Raw genomic sequence first — 23902 nt, 5'->3', positions numbered from 1 at the left:
AGGGAGGAGAATGTATGAGAAATGTGGGAAAAACAGCAATCCACCCAGCACTGGATTCAATTTTACAACTGTCTGACTCAATCAGATATCAGCCTCGGGACAGCAGAGCCCAAGCCAACAACTGAGTCCTACAGTGAGACGTTGAAAAGGAGTTGTTGGTTGATTCTATTTTAAATAGAAATCTCATCTGGCTTCTGCCCAGCCCTCGTGCTTCGTTGTTGTGGTTTGGTCAGAGCAGGAGGGAGCACCGTGAATGTATGCAATCCCATTGGCAACGCAGTGAACATTTCTGTCAACATAATCATACAAAACCGGGGACAGGAACAAGCACAGGAATGTGCTCAAAAAATATCCTGGCAAAATTCAAGCAGGGTTTATTTGCAGCATTGGTTGTGACAACAAAGCGATCAAGATAAATCCAGTGAAACAAATGCCAGCAGGACAAAGCTGATGCCTCAAGGAAACCACATTCAGAGGACAAAAAGGAGTTTTAGAAGCTGAGCAGAAAGGAAGAGCGTTTTTCAGAGCAGAAGCCCATGGGCTGGAAGGGATATCGGGAGGTCCATGGCTCAGCTCCTGCTCCAGGCAAAGGCAGTGGGGTCACACTGTGCTGCTCGGGGATTCATCCAATGGAGCCTTGGAAACTTATGGGGATGGAGATGGCACAACTTGCCTGGGCAGCCTGCTCAGCTGGCCTCATGGTCCCAGACATAAATATTTCCATAGGATCATGCAATCTATTTATTTTCTTTTCAAATTCTTCATCTATAAAATGGAAAAAATAAAAAATAAAAGTCCTCCTCCAACGCTACACGTGTGCTTAAAATACAATTGAGGGAGAAGGCAGGCAAAATAACACTGAGCTTTCAGAACTACACCATCGATTTTTCAGAAAGAAAAATTACCTGTAATGACAATGATATCTGATCCTGTAATTTCACATTCATTCCTACCCCCTACCCACAACGGATCTAAAGCCAGATGCACAGCATTGCTGGGGAAATGTTTTTAAGGTGTCTACATGCTCAGCGAGGAAGCATTTTAATTCAACAAGAACAGTACTAAACCTAGTGGCATTTTCAAGTAATGATCTTGGTACAACAAAGCATGAACCATAAGAACACGTGGAGCTGCTGACTGCCAGACATGTCTGCAGCTTTGACTGCTGTTTACAGGAGAGCTGCAGCCAAACGTTTTAAAATAGCTCCTAGCTTACTGCTGAATCCTCTCTGCATTTACCCTGATAACCTTGTCCTCAAATTATTTTGGTTTGCTGTGCACTCACAGCACTGCAGGCATTTGTTATCACAAACCCAAGCATACCTTGATTCAATGCATGATAAGAGATGGGAGAACTCTTCTAAAAGCCCACCTAGCAACAGGGAGGTTTGACGGTCCATACCCTACATACACATACATTCTCTCCAGGCACAAGGGCTTCTCCTATAGCTAATTTGTTGTTTTCCAAGCAAATGTGCTCTGCTGGACTTTGAGCACAAGTCTTAACCTGAAAAAAAAATGATGCTCTGTTACTGCAACAAGCAGTGAGAAAAGCTGCAGCACTTCTCACTCTTCTACCGCGGTGATGATCTGTTGCAATCACAAACCCCAAAATGCACACGAGCTCCCATGGTGACACACATGTTCACAATATTAGGAAACTGCAAAAATTAGAGTTGTCCATGCTGTGCTTCACTTCACTTCTATTGTCTACGCAGATGACAGCAGCACTTAGAGGCATCATTTTTTCCTGTCGTAGATGGTACTAAAATAAGAACACTCAAATTGTCCTTTGGGCTGACAATCTTTATTTCAGGGATTCTTGGATTTCTTGGATTTTCTAGGATATCACAAATTACCTGACTGTTTTTACAGAATTAGGGATTCACTGAGGTTGGAAAAGCCCTGCAAGATCCCCAACCCCAACCCACCCCACCGTGCCCAGTGACCACGTCCTTCATTGCCACGGCTCCACAGTTCCTGAACCACCTCCATGAATGGGGACTCTCCCACCTCCCAGGGCAGCTGTGCCACTGCATCACCGCTCTTTGGAGAATAAATTGTTCCTAACATCCAACCTGAACCTTTCACGGCACATCTTCATCTTTCCATTCCCTCGCTGATATTTCCCACATGAACTGGCCCTGCTGGTCCCAGCTTTGTGAGGACGCACTTCTATTCCCAGTCAAAGTTTTCATTATCCCCTCTATTCCACCCTCTCTAGCCTCTCCATGCCCTGCTTGCTCCTTGAAATGAATGCCTGCTTGCCCTTTTCCCAGTCAGTTGCACATATGTCAGACAAAGATCTGGAACTCCTGTTTCTTATCCTGAACAAAACAGCGGAGCAAGAGCTAGCAGAGAAAAGCCATCAAAGACGTGCTGCTCCACGCACATTTCACTCCTCCAAACTTCTGCTCCATACTGCCTGCTTCACCACAGAGGACAAGGTCCCCAGGTGTTCATTCTCCTGCTTCACACTATGGCATCCAGGTGAAGAACTGAAGGGAACATCCCACTGAGCTTCTACTGGAAGAGGCTCAGCCCTCACAAGGTACTACATCCCAAACACTTCACCCAAACTCCACGCTCAGGCCATTCTGCTGCCAGCTTTTACACAAGTTCCTGCTTAATGCATACGTACAGCAACACAGAACCTTGCAGCATAGCCAGATTTAGTCAAGTTTAAAAGGGATGGCAAATGGTACAACTTCATCCATGGGTTTGCTCTCCTAAGCCCCCTCCCAGATCTCAAGAGCCCGTTCCAAGGCATGAAGGCTTTCAACTCCTCAATAAAACAGACGTAAGAATTCAGCATTGGTTAAGGAACATTTTTCCCCAACCTCATTCTCAGAAACTGAAGAACTGTTTTCAATCAAAGCGATGTCAAGAAACAAATAAATAATTAAAAAAATAAAAATAATTAAAAAAATCAGCTTAGGGAAGATACTCAGCATGAAAAGTTTCATCACAACTGATGGTAGTAAAAAAAATTAGAAGCAATTGAAAATTGGGTTTCACTGCAGAAAGTGCTATGTAGGCCTATGTATCAGCATTGATACCAGCAACAACCATGTGAAAACGTTATTAAAATGGTGCTTTTAATGAGAAAACACTGAGAAAAACAATAGCTCTGAATAGAATGGAGAACATTCCTTAAAACAAGTGCTTTAAGGGGAGCGGGGGAGTCCCCATTCCTGGAGGTGACCAAGAGATGTGGCACTTGGGGACGTGGTCAGCGGGCATGGTGGGGTGGGTTGGGGCTGGACTGGGTGGTCTTGCAGAGCATTTCCAACCTGAATGATTCAATGACTCTGTACTCTTCAGCATGACATACTAACAGATGTGCATTCAGCCCCCTATAACAAGTTACATTTCAAGGTACTTCATTTCACTTATCCTATGCGTGGTCAGTTTGGAAAAGTTTCATCTTCCATATCCAAAAATTATTAGTGTGGAGCAAGAGATTTCCTCAGGCTTTTCCTATTCATAGACATCTCACACCGGTGCCAAACCATAAACAGAAAAGTGTTTGGTCTTTGGGAATGCCATTAGGAAAGACTGAGAACCATCTGCAACTGACTCCTGTGCTTACCATTGGTCTATGCCAATGTGAGAAAGTGTAGTGACTGATACAACTTCTGTTTATGTCTTAAACTCCACCCAGCAAAACATGGAATTACTATTAGCAAGAGCAGACAATAAAAGGCACGCATATGCTGTATCTATGTATTATAAATCCGTCTGAAACTGGTTTTGTGAAGTAGGAATCCTACACAAGTTATCAAATGCAATCAGTGTGTTTTATTAACCTTGAAGCAAGGCTATCAGTTAAACCACGGGGATAAGGATCAGCAAACCGGAATTTTACTCCAAGTTGTAATGTCAACTCATTGTATAATTTTAGTCAAACTGCAAGTATGTTATTTCCTTTATTTGTAAAATCTGTTAAAAGGAAAAAAAAAAAATTGCAAAAATGAAAGAATTCTGGTTAATATGAGCATTTACCTCTCTGTGCCCTTGGCCTGTACACACTCCACTTGCTCTTGTTAAGAGAGTGGACAATACCCATCAAATCAGTTCCCTCCAGCCCAGCCAGCAGAGTGTAGGGCACAGGAACAATGCCAACGGCGTCACCAACACTACCCACAGTATATATTGCATATAGCTATTGTTTTTCATATTATTTTTTCTATTCAGAAATACATACATGGAATATGGTATCAAACACCAACTATCGATGCTGCAGCGCCTAAACTGAACTCCAGCTTTTGGTCAAATGAACTTGACCTGCATCTATCCTTCCAACCGAGACCCACCTGCTAAAGCCTCCCCTAATTCTCATACAAACAAGGAAAGTCTTCATTCAAGGTCATGAGCTGATCTTCCTCCTTGAAAAAGACTCCATCAAAACAGCAGGCACTCTTCATGGAAGTTAACTAACTACAAAGTGTGCAGAGGGTTCTTCAACTTTCAAAGTATCTTACTGCAATGAAATTAATTTTGCTAGTTAGCAAAGTCAACACGGACATCGCACGTACTCAAAAGATTAAGGACAAGGTAAGAAAGAAGGTTCAGCTCAGGAATTGCTCATGGATGGCAGTACAACATCACATCACCACATTAAGGGCTCAGAGCAGCTGCACATCAGCTGTTAGAGGCCCCTGTTAGAACAGACATGTATTGTGACTCATCTCCAGACAAAAGAGGCTATTAAATGTAGAAAGATTTTTAAGTCTTTTCCAAATCAGGAAAGAAGGTATATAAACTTTGGCAAGATCAGTGCTAAACCATATCAAGTCAAGACAAAAATAACATAGGAACAGTCTGTGAAAGGTATAAAATTAACAGTAAGAGCTTTTTCTGAACAACCTGAAGGAGGCAACTCCTTGTAGAGACCAAGAGGTGACGGAGGCATTAAGGGAGCACTCCAAGAAGATCAGGCTCCAGCAGGTAAGCTAAATTTTTACGACACTATTTTAGATTCTCATTTAAAAACTCAACATCCACTTCAAGTACTGGTTCTAAGCAATTCATGTGGACTACAGAGCTTCAGCTGTACAACTGACGCAATGCACATGCCCGCTTTTTGCTGTTCCTATTATCTTCATGCTAAGAACCCACCCTGTAGATACAGCTGTATATAAGCCACGCTCTGCCATGCTTCTCTTGACAGGCTTTATGCAGTTAGAAGTACAAGCAGTTATAGGCTGCACAGTACAAAATACCCTGATGCCGTTACTGTGGTGAAAGCTCCATTGCTGCAATCAGCATCACGTTGTGCAAACATGCCTCCCATATTCAAGCAGGGTCTATAGACCTCATTAACTCATTTCTGAATTACCAGTTGGTACAAGTCCAGCAGAGAAAAGGAAAACAAAACCTGGTACAGCTTAATTAATGTTCCCTTAACCAAGCCCAGCATTAACATCTTAAAGGAATATGGGGATTAAAGGGCTCCAAAACACATTCAGAACAAATTTTAAAAGGAAGCGTACAATGAATCAGCTATGTCCCCAGCTCCATACCTCCCACACTTCTCACACAGACATAAGAGGTTGATGATAAGACACCCACAGGAGGCACGACTGCAATTTATGGGTAGTGGACCACACTCGATCCCAGCTGAAAGCACTTGGCATTCTAGCAGATTATAACATCCCTTCCTGCAATTTCCATAACGGACAGCATGCTTCATAGGGAGCTGTGTCTAGCATGACACCCACACCAACCAGACAGAGCTGTGTGTTTTCATTTATACAGTCATTATTTTACAAACTCTGCCCCCCACGGAGGATAAAGTGACAGCGGTTCTGCGCAACAAGGGCACTGATTTCCATCAAGGTGCAATAATTGTAACTATTGCAGGTTTCCAGCTTTCATACTTGTTTGAAGAATGCACCAGGTCACCATGAAAACTCTATTTAAAATTAACTGTAGAGCTCTAAACATTTGCCAAAGCAAAGTTTGACACCAATCACCCATGAACTGACTCCTGCAATGTGCAAACATGTCAGCTCTTGGCATACTGATATGATGCCAAAACGATGTACAGTATCTATGCATGCCATGAGTTTTGAGACTGATGGCAGAGAGATGGAGGGGTGGTCAGAGGAGGGTTCAAAATACAGAGGGAGAGAGATGCTGTTAGAAAGACAGGAAGAATAAAACTGACTGAGGAGACGTAATTTTTCAATACACAAACTTCAAAAACACACAAAAGTTCTTTCTTCTCTCAGTAAGAATACTGCAGAGCCAAATGGCAAAGATCTACATTGTCTATTTAGCAACAACAATTCCATAGGAAGCTCCAGATTACATGGCAAAGCATCTCCCTGACCAGACAAGCTACTTGGACTGTGTTTAAAACAACTTAATCCACTGATCTAGAAATTAATGACTAGATTTTAATTCTCTATAGGCTGTTCAATGTAAGCTTACCAAAACCATCACTTTAGGAGAGGTTTGTAAGTAAGCAGAGTGCAGAAATGGAGCAGAAAGAGCATCAGAAGAGACAAGAGCCTTCCAGCCTGCCGTCTGTTTTGCTCACATCACCGATGTACTTATTTAGTAAACTTACACAGTCCCAGGAGAGCCCGTGTTTAACGTAATACACTTCCAATTCATGAAATAGCATTAGCATAAATGGCACACGCAAGCAGAGCAGCTGCACACAATGGTCTTTCTGCATTTGTTCATGTTGAAGCTGCAATTAAATCACGCCGTTGCACCAAGGGCTGTCACCAGGACTTGCCTTTGTGACTGCTGCAGAAGCAGGAATCTGTTTATTTGGGAAACAGCTCAACTAAAGCAAAGCTTCAGAGTATTTTAGAGATAGAGAAAGAGCTCAAAAAGAGAAAAAAAATATATAAATCTTCAGTAATAGTTTATTCTAACCAATATGGCAACTACAATAACAAGGAAAAGTGAAGTGACAACAGCTACTGCATGTTAAAAGTTAACAGAAGCATTAAAAAGAATGCTGGGCAAGAGCAAGAACATGGCTAATGAGCACATTTTCCATCTGTGCTGGGTCTATTTCAGGACAACTCACTTAACTGCAAAAATGTAAAATTCTGCACTTTCAGTTGCATAAAATCTTTCATAATGAGCAGTTCTTTAACCTGGGTGACACAGAATTCCTGTCCAAGAATAACTGTTACAAAAACCAAAGGCTTTACAGCTACTCTCTGTCTCCCACGCTGCTCTTATCTAGAAGCAGAAAACAAGACCCAGAAGATTACACTAATTAATGTTTAACACAAATGACAGCACAAAAAATCTCCCCAAACTGGAAATTACGTAAGAAACAGAAGGGGGAAAAAAAGAAAATTGGGGGAAAAAAAAATAAAAAATCACTAAAAAGCAAGATTATGCTTAAGGCTGCTGGTGAACACCATTCAATGATCAAACTGTTATTCAGACTAGCTGGAATACCAGCTTTCTCTAGAAGTTGAAGGATGATGTTCCATCTGATGCTGGGAGCAGATGCTCCAGATGCTGTATCAGAGAGATTACTGTATAGGCATCTGCACAATTAAACAAAGTCCTCCATGCACATACATCAATACCTGATTGTCATGGTTTGTTCCCAGAGAGCTGTTTCAGTTTCTGAGGACAGAGCTTGCATCCCACACCTGTAACTACAACTGAGCCATGATTTCTTTAGGACAGGTCTGTGGACCTGAGAAGCTCTGAAGGAAGCCACGTGCAGGTCTGAAAGACGTGCATTCTCACCATGCATTGGCTCCCCATGCTGTGAATTGGAAAAGCAGCCTTCCACGCAGCAGGATGAGGAGGGGTTCGATCCCATTGCCTAGCAAGCTTACACTTTCTCAAACAAGAATTCATTTCAAGAAGTTAAATTTTTGCTCTGAACACTTGATACTCCCAGTTCCTTGTCTTTGAAAATACAGACCAATGGGTTGGTTGTCATCATCCATTACTAGGAAAAGGAATTTTTACTTTTTTCTCCCTAAGAGATTGCATGCGACACAGCTGTGATCAGAATGTATGTTTGGAAACAAACCTTCCTGCTGGAATTCAGTATATATTCCATACTGGAACATACAGCTTACTAGCAAATCCTCTGGATAAAGAAAACACACCTGTGTTTAACAGAATACTTACAGATTTACAGCTACTTCTTCCTCTCCAAGGAGACGCTTCCCAACCCAAAAAGCTTTATTCCAGTACAGGTGTTGTTGTATGTACGTACGTGCAGTTGTATAAATGTTTTTGGGGTCTCAGAGACATGATGCCAAATTGCCATTCTCTCTAACACCGTGAACAGTTCACTAATGTATCCTAGTATCCTTAAAGCTATTTCTCATTAATGAATTTAAGTACCTAGATATCAAAGAACTGTAAACTGAACCTTAAACATTAAGATGTTTCATTTGAAAGACTTCCTGTACAACCCTAGGACTGAACCAAGCTGAAAACATTTTATCACAACATCCTTCATCCTAACATTTGGCAGCTAAATATTGTGACTTGACCACAGCCTAACAGTTTTCAACATAACTGTTTCAAGGAAAATAATTAAAAGAAGTGTTCCACCTACTGTACTATGAAGAATGCCCCTGTTTGTTGCAGGGAGTTGGACTGGATGACCTTGAAAGACCCTTTCCAAATCAAATGATTCTGTGATTTGATGAGTGAGATGTAATTCAGTTTCAAGAACTGTCCACTCTGTGTTCAACCCATTTCCTACAAGAATGCAGACCTTTGCCAAGGCCGAGGACCTGAAAGTTTAGGGCCTACCTCCAAAAGAAGATTTCACTGAAGCAGCTAGGACAGCACACGAGCAGAAGACATTTGGGTATGACCACATCCCAGATCAGCACTACCATCAGCTCAAAAGCCATAAACACATGCCCTTTGCATGAGAAGGGTTATGTGCCATACATCCAAGGATTTGCCACTGCCATCCATATTAATGACAGACTGTTCTCTGTGGGATAAGAACTGCACAGTTTCTGATACACTTACATAGAAAGTGCTAAAGTAAAGTATTTAGAGGGTAATGTAAGAGCAGCTTACACAGCTGGAAAGACAACAAGCCTTCAGGCATGCAGCCTCCAGCTAAATTTCTCTTTAAAGCAACAACGTATTCCTTTGCCAGTGCAAAATAAAAGCTTGAAAACCTGATAACTATCACACGTGATTTTTCTTGAGAATACAGAGGAAAAAAATAGCTAAGATGATTCTCAGCAAATGATTCCCTTCTCTCATATTCTCCTCCCTAATTCTTCTCTCTGCTTCTACTGCACTTCACATATTGCATCTGGGGAGATACAACACCAGTGGTACAGGAACAACCAGTTGTGAAGGAGCTGTTTCTTGCCTGCAAAGCCCTACTTCACTGAAAACCTGTTTCCTTCCTGCTGGAAGCTAGTTTGTTCTGAATTCGTAGTTCATTCAATCAGTGCTGTATATCCCTATGCTCAACAGTGAGAGATTCTCATCATACTGAAAAAAAAAATCCAACATATTACCAGAAGTGCCGAGAATTTCATTCCTTTACAATTATTAGGGACTGTTCCAGAGTCAGCTCCACTCTGAATTCTTTCAGTTAGACACAGAACTTTGCCCTGGTCCTGACCACAACTCTCTTATGAAATCCAGTTTCCAAACGTATTACCTACGTGACTTAGAAGAGTGATGGGGTCTCAACTCTGTCATTATTAATATCCGTGACAGGCAGACAAGTTTCGGATCTCTGCCAAGTCAAAATCTGTCCACAGAATCACAGCACTTCTACAGTGCTCTCAACAAATGTTCCAAACCACGTGGAGAAAGACGGCAATGCTTGACACAAAGGAGACTTACCTAGAAAGGTCGAGCATGAAAACATTTACTTAAAACATCAAGCAAAAAAACATCACGCGGGAGTTGTTGGACCAACATGTTCTGCATTTTGCATGAGTCCTAATGATAATCCAACAAGGAATTATTTTCTTTTTCTAACCAGTAACAGAGCTTCGATATTAACATTCCTCACATTTACATCGGGAATGCTTTATGCCCCCAACTGTGATTTATGTATAGGTAAGAATTTTCATGTCAGCCAACCAACTCATAAGTGAGTTCATGAGGAATCAGAGAGCCACAGAACTATTAAGGTTGGAAAAAACCCCAAAGATCAGCAAGTCTAACCCCACTCCATCCACATTACACCCACTAACCACGTCCCACGACCAACTAAACCATGGAGCCACTCTTCTCCTCCCTGTATCTACTCTGCAATGCAGATCCACACATCTCCATTCTTTTTACCTTACAGGACAGAGACAGAAAATGGAAGGGACCAGACAATAATACGGGAAAGTTACACAATGATGGATTTGCTTCTGTGCCTTCCTGTTTGGTTTTTCACATGTCTAGCCCTTCTGCTTTCCACAGTGAAGGAGATACACCTATAAACTAATAGTATTTCCTACAGCTGCGACCTCTCATCCACCTGCATATTACAGCCATGCCCCCAACCCATGGCAGTCACAGCTACCGTGGGCAGCTATCAAGCAGACACTGACTGATGTAGGTTGGCACTAGCACAGCCCGGAACTTGGTGCAAATTCTAAATTAAAAATAATAATAATAATAGCAATAAATCAAAGTACTGAGGAGCGAGCTAAAATTCACACTTTCCTATGAGGATAATAACTGAATTTCCATATAATTCAGAAATTCGTTTTACACAAATGGGAATCCATTCTTTTCATCAGGATGTCTAGCTCTAGGTGCCACATTCTTTTCTTCTTAATGGTATTTTTCTTTCCCCAGATGGAGTCACTCCGGAAAACACCACTTGCTTGAAAGAGAAGAATTGACAAACAAACCCAACTGTCCTGAAAAATAATGTCTGCAGCTACATACTGCAACTACCACATACCAATAACTTAAGACTTCAATTGGAAAAGAGAAGCTTCAAATCTACTCTGTAATAGCCTCTGGCTTCAGGAGAAGGGAACAAAACTTGTATCTGTAACTGCTAAAGCAGTTTCTACTAATACACTGTCAGCACATGATCTCTTTGGCTTTGCTCTAATTTGGCTGTAAAGGCTTTTGCAGAAAGAAGGAAAATGTTTTTAATGGCTTGTTCAAAGGGAAAAACGGCCATTTATCAGGTTATGTAAAAATCTTATACTTGTGTTGGAAACGACAGCTTGGCAGAACACGTTTAATTACTGCTGCCTCTCTAGAACATGAAGTGAAAAATAACCGTGTTATAATCGTATTAAGGGTTTGAGACAAACACTTTAGTCAAAGGCCTCATTAAATCTTAGATCATGCCTTAGACTTCAGCTCCTCCATGGGTCTACAGAAAGAGGGAAGTACAGCTCCGATCCACGGAAGTAGAAGAAAGACGGAAACCTTTCCAAGCCCAAATGTAAAGGAGAACATCCTCTGCCCAAAAGGCAGCATATATCACAGACATGATGCTCATTTTGCCAAAACACGTTTACCTCACACTACAAAGTTCAGCATACCCTTTGCACTCTGACCAAAGAATATTATAGTGCACTAGAAAAAGTGCATTAAAAAATGCACTAACAGTCAGATAAAAGATTCTGCGTAAGGAGAAGTAAAAATGTTTCTGTGTGACTCTGCAAGACCAGACAATTCTGAAATGCAGAAGTTCTAACGCATACAAACGTTTTCATTAGTGATTAAAACAGATTCAAACGTTCACCTGATTTTGAGTTTTGACATCAGTGATGCTTCACCTCAGCCTCACCTTCATGGCCACCCTTTGCCCTGTCCTTCAGAAGTGGCTCTGGGGAGACATCACCGAGACCTTCCAGCACTTGAAGGGAGCTTATAATAAGGATGGGGACTGACTTCTTGCACACTCAGACAGGGATAGCACAAGGGGGAAGGGTTTTAACCTAAAAGAGGGCAGATTTAGGTCAGATGGGAGGAAGAAATGCTTTACTGAGAGGCAGTGAGGCTCCAGCCCTGCCCAGAGCTGTGGGTGCCCCATCCCTGGAGGTGCCCGAAACCATGGATGAGTCCTGGGCAGCCTGAGCTGGGGGGCAGCCAGCCCACAGCAGGGGTGAGGCTGGGGAAGCTCTGAGGTCTCTTCCAACCCAATCACTCCATGGTTCTATGATCCCACATGGGCTTCCCACAGGCTGCAGCTCTCCAAGCACTGCTCCAACATGGCCCTGTACTACGGGAGCTATATTCACCAAAACCAAATTCACATACTAGATCTGACCTCTTACATAAATCGTCTGCTGCTAAATGGAGAATGATAAACACTGCTGGATCTTAAGGAATTATACTTAGAAAGTTTTGCTGAATTACCATAAAGATTTAATGTAAGGATTTACTGCAACTAGCAGGTAAGTTAACTCACTGTTCCTCTCCTGTTCACTGGAAAAGCACATTACCTCTCATGTTCTGGTCTTGAATGATGACATCCCTTACAGTGAAAACTGTACTCTTTAGGTATATTTAATTACAAATTGGACTCCCTTCCTGAGCCAAAGGTTGCTTCCATTTATTCCAAGCTCTGGAGTACTTTCTCCTCTCCCCTGACAAAATTATTTGTAAAGCAAATAAAACTGAACATGAGTTTGATGGACTCAATACATGTCAGAAAACTATCAGATCTTGGTACCTGAATATCGATTTTATACTAGGATGGGGTAAAAGTACAGACTTGTACATTTAATTGCAGATGCACTGAAAAATTAATCGCGGCTTATTTCAGAAGCTGAAGGTGGCAGCACAGACTTCAAGCTTCCACAGGCAGGCAGCTGTGCTGTAACTGGACAGGTTTTCCAAAACCTCTTACTTCAAAGTAAAACTGCCTTCCAACTCTGGATGCTCCCACAGATGAAAGTAATCCACAAGCAGTCCTGAAACCCAAATATGAACACAGTAATATAAAATGCATTCATTCTGCTTCACAGTTCCTTACCCTGCCCTGAAATGCAGCTCACTTTCTTCCCTCCATTCATGTTAGAATCCTTGCAGAGGACCTGCCAGTAATTGGATGTCAATATAAAATATTTTTAATCGTATTTAATATGTGCCACATATTAATCTTCCACACTCCATATTATCCAGAAGGATGACCATCAAAAAGATCACGTTAGAGCATGGTGGCCTATTGGAAGACGAACTTGAACCAGAAAAGCTTATGCTCATTGCATACATTTTGGGCTATTTCTTTAATGACGTAGTAAACTCATTGGGACAACTGCAGTATATCCAAAAGCCAAGCAGAAATAACAGTGTTCACAGTCACATTAAAGCATTTTTAGATTTACTGCTAAAATATGATGTGTAGGTGATCCATGCCTTTGTTGACATTGGATATGACATGAAGAAATAAAAACAGCTTTTTTGCCATTCCTGAGTTAAAAATGGGATCTGAATGAACATGAGACTGGGGTTTTTACTGTCGTTGCCTTCCTATTATTTTATTTTGTTTTATAGTGGGTTGTTTGAAGCTGTTTGAGGTTTTAGAGTATCAGGATGAATGTCGGGGAGATAAATCACCGGCACACAACACACCTCATGAAACACGCTGCAGAACTCTCAGTAAACAAGCTGGAACATATGGTCGCAATTAGGATTTGTATTACCACAGGAATCAGTAGCTCTAGTCACAAACCACAGCTCCTTATGCTATGCACTGTACATCCTGAATGATAGTCTCTATCTTTAGCAGTTTACACCCTACACATATAAGAAACAGAATTCCCAGCTTGTCAGCTGCACCTCTGTACCAGGGAAGATCCTCCTGGAAACTGCCAGAGCACATGGAAAAGATAGAGATAATATGGGACAGCATGGCTTCACCAAGAGCTGGTCCTGCCTGACCAACCCAGCACCCTTTGTGATGGAGTAACAACAACAGCAGACCAGGGAAGAGCCACTGCTGTCATCTCTCTGGACTTCACTATGGCCTTCCACACAGCACCCCCACAGCATACTCCTCACCAGATTGAAAAGACATGGATTTGATGGGTGGGCTGTTTGATGGACAAAGAACAGGCTGCAGGATCCAACCCAGAGAGTGGCATCAGTGGCTCAGTGTTCAGATGGAGGTCAGAGATGCGCAGTGCCCCACAGGTGTCAGTAGTTGGACTGGCGTTGTTGCAACAGGACACTGGGAAGTGACTTCAAACCCAGAGAACTGTGGGTTCCCCTATCCCTGAAGCTGACCAAGGCCATGGATGGGGCCCTGGGCAGCCTGAGTTGGTGGGGGGCAGGCAGCCCACAGCAGGAGTAAGGCTGGAACTGCTGTAAGATCCCCTCCAACCCAACCATTCTGTGATTCTATGAAGTGTTCCTATAAATGAAATTGTTGGCACAAAAAAAGAGTGATGAATGAACCTGAGTATATGCAAGACACAGATGTACTAAATAGGTCACCAGATTCCTTCTTCAAGTACACCAATGCTGAATGACATCATACAGACTGAAGAACACACTTCTATGAAAGTCATTAATGTTCAGGAATGTTTGTCTAGTTCCAGCAGTAGAGTTCAGAGAGGAGAAGAAAAGCAGTTGCTGATGAGTACACACTGAATTATGCAATTCATATTAATTCTCCTGCGGTGCATTTGTGGGCCAGATGAGTTATGAAGATCAATCAGGTCAAGATGAATGGCCTTTCATTCCCTTCTTCCAGGTACAGCATCGTATCCATTACAAATGTAATCATCTGAACAGCACACGCTAAGTCAGCTAGAAACTACCACTGCAGTAACTCCTAAGTACTTCACAATGCATTGCAATGTGGTTGTTTTTCTAGATAGTGAAGTGTTTCAAGTGAAACCATTTAATTTGGCTATTTTTTAGTAGTCTTAAGCAGTACTCATAATTTAGTCTTACCACAGTATTTGTTCGGCACCGTAAAATGAGTTTTATCTTACAAGATAAAAAATTTGCTTGCCCACAGACAGTTCTCTCAACTTAATTAACTGAAGTTACTGAACTGATTTATGAACTGGCAAAAGCTAATACTCAAAAGAGGAGAGAATTTTTGAAGCTGGCACAGTGTACCTTCTGAACCAAGAAAAATTGGCTTTTGATTCATAATCAGAGGTTCTGTTCTATACTGCTGTGCATATTGATGTGAGTTGCGCTTTCAAAGCACATGAACAACACACCACCAAGATTTAGCAGCACAACTGCTTTGCACACCTGCTAACAGACTACCTAGTAGAAGATACAAATCAAAGTTGACTCAGATCACAAGAAAGGAAGGGAGATGCTGTAAATACAGTGCTTAAACAAGACTGCTGATCTGCTGCGATGCAAGTGACTACAAAAGATGCATAACATAATACACACAGAGGCAGACAACTGTGGTATCAAGTCCTATAACTCCAAGCTAACAAGTACATAATTATCTTGAGCCTCCAAGTTTCATATGAAAAATGAAGGTTCTTAAAAATCAGGCTCCTACCTCTTTCCGTTCTGTTTTTTGAGCATTATGCATTTTAAGCATTAGAAAAAAGCAAATTTTCAATTCTTCCATTCCTTTTAATACTATACAGTAAAATCATAAAGGATTATAAAAATATACCAAAAAAACCCCACAAAAAAAACACAAAAAAACCACATACCAATACAGGCATCACTTCTGAAGTTGTTCACAGCTGCCCATTGCTCAGAACTTGCTTCAGATTCATAACCAACTACTGTTTGTGTTGCTATTTTCAAACCTCTGTTGCACTCCACACGCGGATCTAATGCTATATGAACCAAAAGATTACAGAGGGCTTAACTCAGAGATGTGTCCAATGGACAAATGTGCCACGTACTCCACCAGTCTTACTGTATCCAAATTTCAGGTACTGTCCACCGTATACAACAAACACACAGACAGAAACATTAACTGTGTGCACACAAGCAGAAATAATACCCCAGTTTTTCTAACAGGATGCAGCACTTCTTTCCCTGGAAGGGTCATTAGAAAGTTCTCTATAAAGGCTGTTTTACTTAAAGCTTTATATGAAGACACTTTGTTCACCAGAGGATAAGATGGTACTTCAGCTGCTCACAAAAGGAACAACAAAGTAAGTGTAGGAGTGCGCCAAGGGAGCTGTTAAGGGAATGGTTCAAGAAAAGGGAAGGGGGTGGAAGAGTGGGAAGAGAAAAGAACAGATGCAGGCAGAGACCTTAGGATTTTGCATTGAGCAAGGCAGATTGATTTATAGTAATTGAGAAACGCAAACTTTATGCACAAGAAGTAGAACTCATGGGGATACAATATCAGAGGAGCTATGGAAGAAGGCAAGACTGGAGGCAATCTGTATGAACTTTGTAAGCTGAGCAAGTGAAAAGAAAAACAAGCTCTTTTGCCTGCAGCAGCATTAAGGCTGAAAGATACTGGAGCATGACTACAGTGGTTGTGTGGTCAGAATATGTATCAGCACAATATGCAGAGGCAACTGCTCTCCATCCACAAGCTGAAGTACGAACCACATACAGAGAACTGGTCTGGAAAGCATTTTAAAAGCAATTTTCTCCAGCAATTGAAAAGAAAGAACATACCTGCTGGGACTTCCACAGTAAAAAAACATGCTGTAGAGAACAATTTAATTTCTCTTCACTTCTTAAATAAACAACATACCAAGCAACAGTTCTTTCACACATTTACATTATGGGCATAACCCTAACACTGCATTGTCTGCCCAACCATATAGACTGGAAACAAGAAAGAAGACAGTGTTCCAGTGAAGGCATGGGGCTGTGTGTAACCTCAATTGACACAGACACTGCAGTGTGTTCAGGATATACTTTGCACCACAAAGAAGTGCTCTCTTACTGCCTCCAAGAGGAGATCGGTGAGCACTGTCACAGGCTGACATGTTTTCTGGCAGAGCACACGCAGCACAAACTTCAGTCTCCCCTAGAGATGCTGCCAGTGACTGATTTCACAAAAGATCACAATAAATAGTGTGTGCTCTAACAGCAACTGACTTGTAAAGTATTGTTTACATTTATCAAATAAAAGTAACCTGTACTGCTGTAATACGTATGATTGCTGATAGCAGTGCATTATGTTTCATTCTTATGGCATGATAAAGAAAATCCTCAAGGAAGATTTTTTTTTTTCATGTAATACACATAGCAAAAAATAACACACATCTGGTGTGAAGGAGAGTGACCAAAAACAAAGTGTAACAAACATGAACAGCCATTTTCTTATTTAAAAAAAAGGGGGGGGGAGTCATTAAGTTCCCTAAATAACAGTGTAACTTGTTAAAAGTGAAAGGGGCTACATGAGTGTTAGTAGAAGAGGTCACAGGAGCCAGTACTTCCTATGGTTTGATGAACTGCATGCACAAAACTCACTTGCCACCCCAGATGCAATCCCATACAGCAGTCCTCCTCCATCTGTCTGCTGCTGGAAGACATGTGTCCCTGGAGGAGGGCTTCTTTCTTGTCTAATGAAGTTGTACAGCAAAGTTTTCACAAGTCTGCTGGTATATGGGAGACTGCAAAGAGGAAGAAAACAACCAAGGGTGACTTACAAGTAGGGAGATTTAGCTTATTACATAGACAATACTACATACTTTTGTTTGCTGGAACTAGATCTCAGTTCTTTTCAGACACTCATTATCTGCAAAGACCAGAACTGGGTACAAAGCAGTCCTGAAGACGGTGTGATCATACAAACAAAAAGGGAGAGCACACAAAGGTTTGCCCTTGCAGAGCTGCAGTGACCTCAGCAGGGCTCTGCAAAAGCACCGTCAACAGCAGTCACAAACATGTTTTGTTCTCAATAATGCCTTTAAATCAGTCTGTGGAACGGTTGTATTCTTTCACCCCAAGAAAGCAGTAGAAAAAATATTTATCCAAAGGAGAGCAAAACTATATTGATTTAGTATTTTCTCTACGCTTTGGAGATATAGAGCAGATAACAACAGTATTTCCCCAAACCAGAATATGTGGCTGTGAGTGGCTGGGGTCAACGTGCAAGGACCAAAGCAACATCCGACCTTACATAGCGCTTTGTCAAACACATGTGCAGTTTGTTGGATATAAACAGAAGGTGGCAGTTTTCCTAAGAAACAAAGAGGATTTCCAAGGAAAGAAAGAGTCAGTTCTTCCTCCCATGTGATGCAGAGGTGTACAGACCAGGGCTGTGTTATGATCACCTCCAACCCTTTTGTCCAGTGCCCTCAGACCCTTCACACTGCCCTGTATACCAGCCAGTAAAACCTCAGCTCATCTTCACTGGGCAGCTACCTGCTACTCCCAGCTTAAACCAACCCATTCTGCCCTTCTCCCAGATATCCTCCCTCCTTTCCTCACTTGTCTCACAGGAGGCACTACCTCCCGCTTCTAGCAGGAACTGCAGAAACAGATTGTAATCACCCATACCCAACAGCTGCCTGTAAGCAATATAAAGGCGAAAGAGGAGAAACAGCATTCTGATAAAAAAAATGCATAAACACCACTTAAAGGGAGAACAAATTACCACTAAATCTGTTTCACTGCCTTTGTGTAGAAGCACAAACAGTTTAAACAAACCAAACTCCTTTCTGTCATCTTGTCTAGCTACAAAACACAACATACCATCGCCCACGCATCAGGTATTTGTGAATGAGGCTCTCTCGTAGAATTTCCTTGTGGAAGAGCTGGCAGGAAAGGAAGACAATGAGCGTTGTCACAGCTTCCAAGGAGATGCTGTATGTGATATCTCTGCAGGAAAAAAGGAAAATAGACAAAGATTAATTTAGTGGCCTTGTTTACAAACCCGACTCATAGGAGCATTGAGTAGCTTCATCTGAAGTTATGCACTTTACAGAAAGTTTCAATTGAGAATAACTAAACAATAATTTTTAAAAACCCCCTTAGTAGGGAACAGTAAAATTTCACGCAGATAATGCATTATTTGTCATTGCCACAAGCATTTTTTTTGCTATGTCATAAGACAATCTAAAAACACTACAGTATTGCCTGCAACACTGCAGCTTTGCTTTGCGGGCTGTGCTTCACCTTAAAAATAATAAATGCATCTCAAAGACAGATTTTTTTTGTCTTGTTAAACAAAACTGTCGCAAAAGCAGCATTCTAAGCCCAGGAAACAGCCAGCGAGCCAAACACAACTCCCTGTGCCAGGAAGAATGGATCGCTATGGAAGAGCTGCCACATACAAATAAATGTTATCTTAAGCGTAAGAAGTGCTCAGGATACCACAACACCACAGAGAGCTGCTCCATTTCCAGTAGTAACTGTGTATGGCATTTAAAGTTATTGCTGCCAATCCCAAAGAACACGGTGTAATGGTTCAACGCTGACTGCAGACAGTTTAGCAAAACTCATTGAGTTGAGGTTATTTAGGAAAGGTGCAGCAAAACAGGCGAGAAAGACGCCTGCTATTTAGGATATTCTCTGGCTTCTGTTTCCAACTCTGCCTATAACAACTTTGTTACGCAGCAGAGTTTTAAAACAAAATGAAATACTGATATGAAGCAGTCCTGTCTTTGCTTTCAACCCCTCTGGGGCACCTGTGGGTCAGTCTGAGGAAAGGGATGAGGAAGGTGAATGTTACCTGTTCAATATCAACAGCATACAGGAATGACTGCTTCCCAGACCAAAATCCTGCACACTCCAGAGCCACACCACTTCCAATACAAAGAAGTGTTTGAAAGAGAAGGTTATGCCAGTTGCTGCTTTTGTTTTATCTGGTCTGATTTAAGTATTGGAATCTGTAACGGTTATATCAGGGAGAGACTTACTGCCTCTTCCTTGAAATCACAAAGTGCACTTCAGTTACCTGACTCTGTGCCCAATGCGGAGGGAGTTGGCCATTGCAAGTGCTGAGAATCAGAGCAGGCTGAGGCTGCTGTGAGCTGGTGCTGTGCAGACCCACCTGCACCAGCATAAGGCTGAGCTAGGGAGGGCCCACAGCCCCTCACCAACACCCTGATGCTCTGCAGCCAACCACCCATGCCAATCCCAAGCAACGTGGGGAAGAGCTATGTTTGCAGACTATTAGAAGTTTAGTTGCCAGACAATATTTCTTTTTTGTTTTCTCCTAATAAAATAAACAGAAGAGCTTAGAAGAAACACTTCCTTATTATACAAGAACACCGAAGCTTATTTCCAAGGCTGAGTATATCAGAACATCTCCAAGCCTGAGCTGACGCAGATGTGATGCATGAGAAGGCCAGCTGTGACAGGATGCAACACCCCAAGTACCTGGGTGTAAAACAGGTTGTACAGAGCCCGCTCTGCTGTCCCTGCATCTCAGCCATTTCTTTGCTTGTTTTTCTGACCCACCATACAGCTGGAAACATAAAATTCTTCTCTGTTTTCATAAGATTCACTTTAAAGCAAAAAACAGTTAATGTGTAAGTAATTTTTGAAACTAACCTGCTTACCTATAATCTCCCTTATATAACTTATATGAAAGCAAAATAAAGCTAAATTCACACAGCTCAAGCCTTTCCTTCCTATTCAAAATCCAATTAAGGTCTGTTTGACTGCAGATAATTTTCACTCAACCTGTAGAACCTCTTCAAATTAAATCTGCGCTCTCTATACTGGAGGCCTAACATCCATGGTAACCCATAAGCCTCACGTATCCTTAATCACCAGCAGCACGATGATAAAGCTTCAGAACTGAATTGTTTTTTCCACCCAGGGTCAAATGTACAGTTTTTTTTAAATCCCAAGCACTTGTAAAGGGACAGCAGAACTACCTGGAACATCTTAACTTGAATGAAAACCCTGTTTAATTGTACTGACAGGCTATACAATCTTGGGGTGGATCAATTTTTTTTCATCATTATTATTAAAGCTATCATGCACGTAGAACAACCTTACACAGAATTTATGCTTATCTTTGACTTCCTCTTACAGGTATTTGCTTGCAGATGAGGAGGAAATCAGAAATAACGAACTCAAGTATCAATTACACGCCAGAGTTACTTAGCTCTTCACGTCAGGAAAGCAAAGGAACTTCATGTTTAATTTCCACAGTTCTTTTTCTTTCCCAGTGTCCTACACACCTAGAATAAAGCTCATGTCTGAAGCAGATGAGCTTTAGACAGCAGTGCATCACACCACACCAAAGCCTCCATCTCCCCACTCTATACTACAAGCAGCTGCTCTCCCTGGTCTCACATTCCCTCTTCTTTTAACCACCCTGAATTCCTCCACATTCTTGCATCAACTTCAAATTTACTCCTGTGGACCAATTTTGTTCTACAGTTTAAAGGTGTGTATCTAAAGACACATCATATAGCTTAAGAAAATCACAGCTATAAAAATTATTCAGACTCGAGCACAAAAACGAGATCTTTAGATGAGTTTACAGCTTTTGTATGTACTGAGCAAACTGTTCAGTAATCCACTTATATATGAGAAAATGAGTACGTCACGGGTGTTAGCTAATTATGTACTACAAAGCATTAATATGCACATTTCCACAAGTATATTCTTCCTTCCAACATGCAATGACATCCAATCATTTCCAGTTTAATGAATGACATAATTTAAACAACTGTGTAATGAATTATAGTACAGCAATGCTTAGACAACAATTCTTAAAATCAAATGACAAAAGATCCTAAGAGGTCAGCTATACTTTTTATCTCAGTCCCTTCCACCAACAAGACAGCAGAGATGCTGGGCTCCCCTTGAAGAGCACTGTTCTAAAGCAGCATTGTATTTAGACTTGGAAGGAACTGATTATCATGAGTATCTCTAAAGCAGTAGCTGATTCTTCTGGGATGCAACCTGGAAGGAATAATACATCTCTTCTGATCATCAAGGACATGCATCTTTATTTCCTGGGCCACTGATCAGCCACCAGAAACAACACTTTTTTTTCCCCTTCTACATTACCAGGCACATCCATCTACCTGATTCTGCAACAGAGACACAGGACCAGTAATGCTGCTCCTTGTGCTTTAACCAGCATGTGTGGTAGCAGGGAACATGTACCAGCTCTAGGCTTTATCTTTGTGCTTGAAGCCTCAAGCATTTTCTTCTTCCTTTACCCTGTCTGGATCAGAGAGGGCTGTCAGAAATCATTTCTGTAAGCTCTGATAAAAGCCTGTCATTTTATCCTGCCTTTTTTTCCCCCATTCCAAACTCTCTGTGTTCCCTCCCATCTACCTAGCCACTGTTTCACTCATATTTTGGAGGAGATATGAGAGATGAGATCAGCTGTGGTAGCATCTGTGAAGCACAACAGACCATCCAAACACACAAACACTCCCTCACAAAGCTTTCTCTGTATAAAGGTTTCACCTTGTCCTTCTGCAGTTCTTACAGACAGTTATTTCAAATATGCCACAGGGCTGAAACTGCATTTTTAAAGTTCCAAATGTACAAAATAAAAAGATATTCCACCATCAAAACAGCAGTTGTTAATAAGAATAAAAGATGATGTTGAAGAGTTCATCTGTCAGTCACAGCCCATCCGAAAATACAACACCCAAAACACTCATCTGCTTCTGCAGGGCAAAGAAATAGCAAGAAAGTTCAGAGGATGATGCTACCTGCACTTTCATTTGTTAAGGTGAGTGGCATTTAATTCGGTTCTGTTGGCAAATGATGGAATTGCCCTCCACAGAACAAGAGCTATGGTACTAGCCAAACAAGTCCCCAGTGTCCTGGCATTTACTTTCTTCCATTTAAACTAATAAGTGGATGTGAACAATCTCCTCTCAGTGCTACCTATCAGTAATCTACCTACATTTCTCTACCCTGCTGCTGTTAGCTTCTCCCCAGCACCAAGCAGTGCTCACCACTGCTTGCTCACATCATTGCACTCTGTCCCCTGCCTGGAGACAGGTCTGTGAAAGAGCAACTAAAATTAAGCACGGAGGTAACGTACAGGGAAATCTCTGCTAGGAATGAAACATAAATTAACACCTCAATTAAATGCAACTATTTCTACATCTTAGCGAACAGAAGCTGAGAAGTCACAAGTAATTTCATGCCTACAGAACAAACAGGTTGAGCATTCACAAACAAACCTCCAAAATTAAGTTCATATCACTGCCTCCCTGGTTAAATGCTTCCCTGAACTCTTCCCCAGCCAGAGCTGTCTACTCCAAGCATTAAAAAGTTAAGAGGGAACTCATTTTCTAGTTCAGGACTGTTGCCAGCAAGGCTGATTCACAGAAAATCTCTCCAAACATACAGGAACCAGGTTTCATTTCCCTGCTTCCTGACAGCCCACCAAAAAGGCGAAAGAGGAGTCACCAAGAGAATAGGAGAGGGGCTGGAAGCTGAAAAACCAGTTGAGGATTTAGTTACCCGCCTCAGGATACATGTACAGCAGTTCCAAGTGGACATAATCCTTCCTCTTGGAGTCACTCCTAATTTTACACTCACCGGTGGCAAACATGCACTGCTGCAGCTAATAGCACCAATGTTCATCACAGTTGAATTTTGCTTGAGAAGGCAGCAGGTATTCTTGACCAGGAGACAGTTGAGGGATTGAGAGAACAAGCTAACAAGGTGAACATACTCTAAAGGGAGTACACATTGGATTAAAACAGTAGCAGAGTCCAAAACATTTTATTCCAAAATCTGTACCTAAACCATCCAAGACCATATGACTGCACACATTTTCACCCCACTGGCATTCAGTTCTTTCTTCTGCTGACAAAATACTATAAATACTATGGGATTTTTAAGTGTTATACACGCATCTATATCCCTCTGTGTTTATTTTTTCATATCAGCAGGACGTGTAATACCAACTAGTGGGCATGGTGTGGATGGGTTGTCAGTTGGACTTGATGCATTTTTCCAGTCCTAATGAATCTATGACCTCACCCTTTGAGCAACAGAACACAAGATAACAATCCGAATACTTGTAAAAATGTATGGCTCAGCTGACTTCTCCTAAATAGCTGACAACTCCAACTCCAAGGCAGCTGCAGACATAACAGTCAGA

General features: G+C 41.6%; 1 protein-coding gene across 4 annotated transcripts in view; it reads right to left on the bottom strand.

Annotated features, from left to right (window-relative positions):
• Nucleotides 1–23902, bottom strand: part of DYM (dymeclin) — a 134121-nt gene that overhangs the window by 86930 nt on the left and 23289 nt on the right. For all 4 annotated transcript variants that reach the window (XM_072359971.1, XM_072359973.1, XM_072359970.1 and 1 more), the window contains 2 exons: nucleotides 18556–18681; nucleotides 17329–17471 (listed from right to left, as the gene is read on the bottom strand). In XM_072359971.1, coding sequence (XP_072216072.1) covers nucleotides 17329–17471; nucleotides 18556–18681 — 269 coding nt within the window. The remainder of the gene's footprint in view (nucleotides 1–17328; nucleotides 17472–18555; nucleotides 18682–23902) is intronic.

Source organism: Excalfactoria chinensis, chromosome Z (assembly GCF_039878825.1).
Source record: "Excalfactoria chinensis isolate bCotChi1 chromosome Z, bCotChi1.hap2, whole genome shotgun sequence".
Classification (NCBI taxonomy): Eukaryota; Metazoa; Chordata; class Aves; order Galliformes; family Phasianidae; genus Excalfactoria; species Excalfactoria chinensis.
This window is presented reverse-complemented; position numbering and strand designations above follow the sequence as displayed.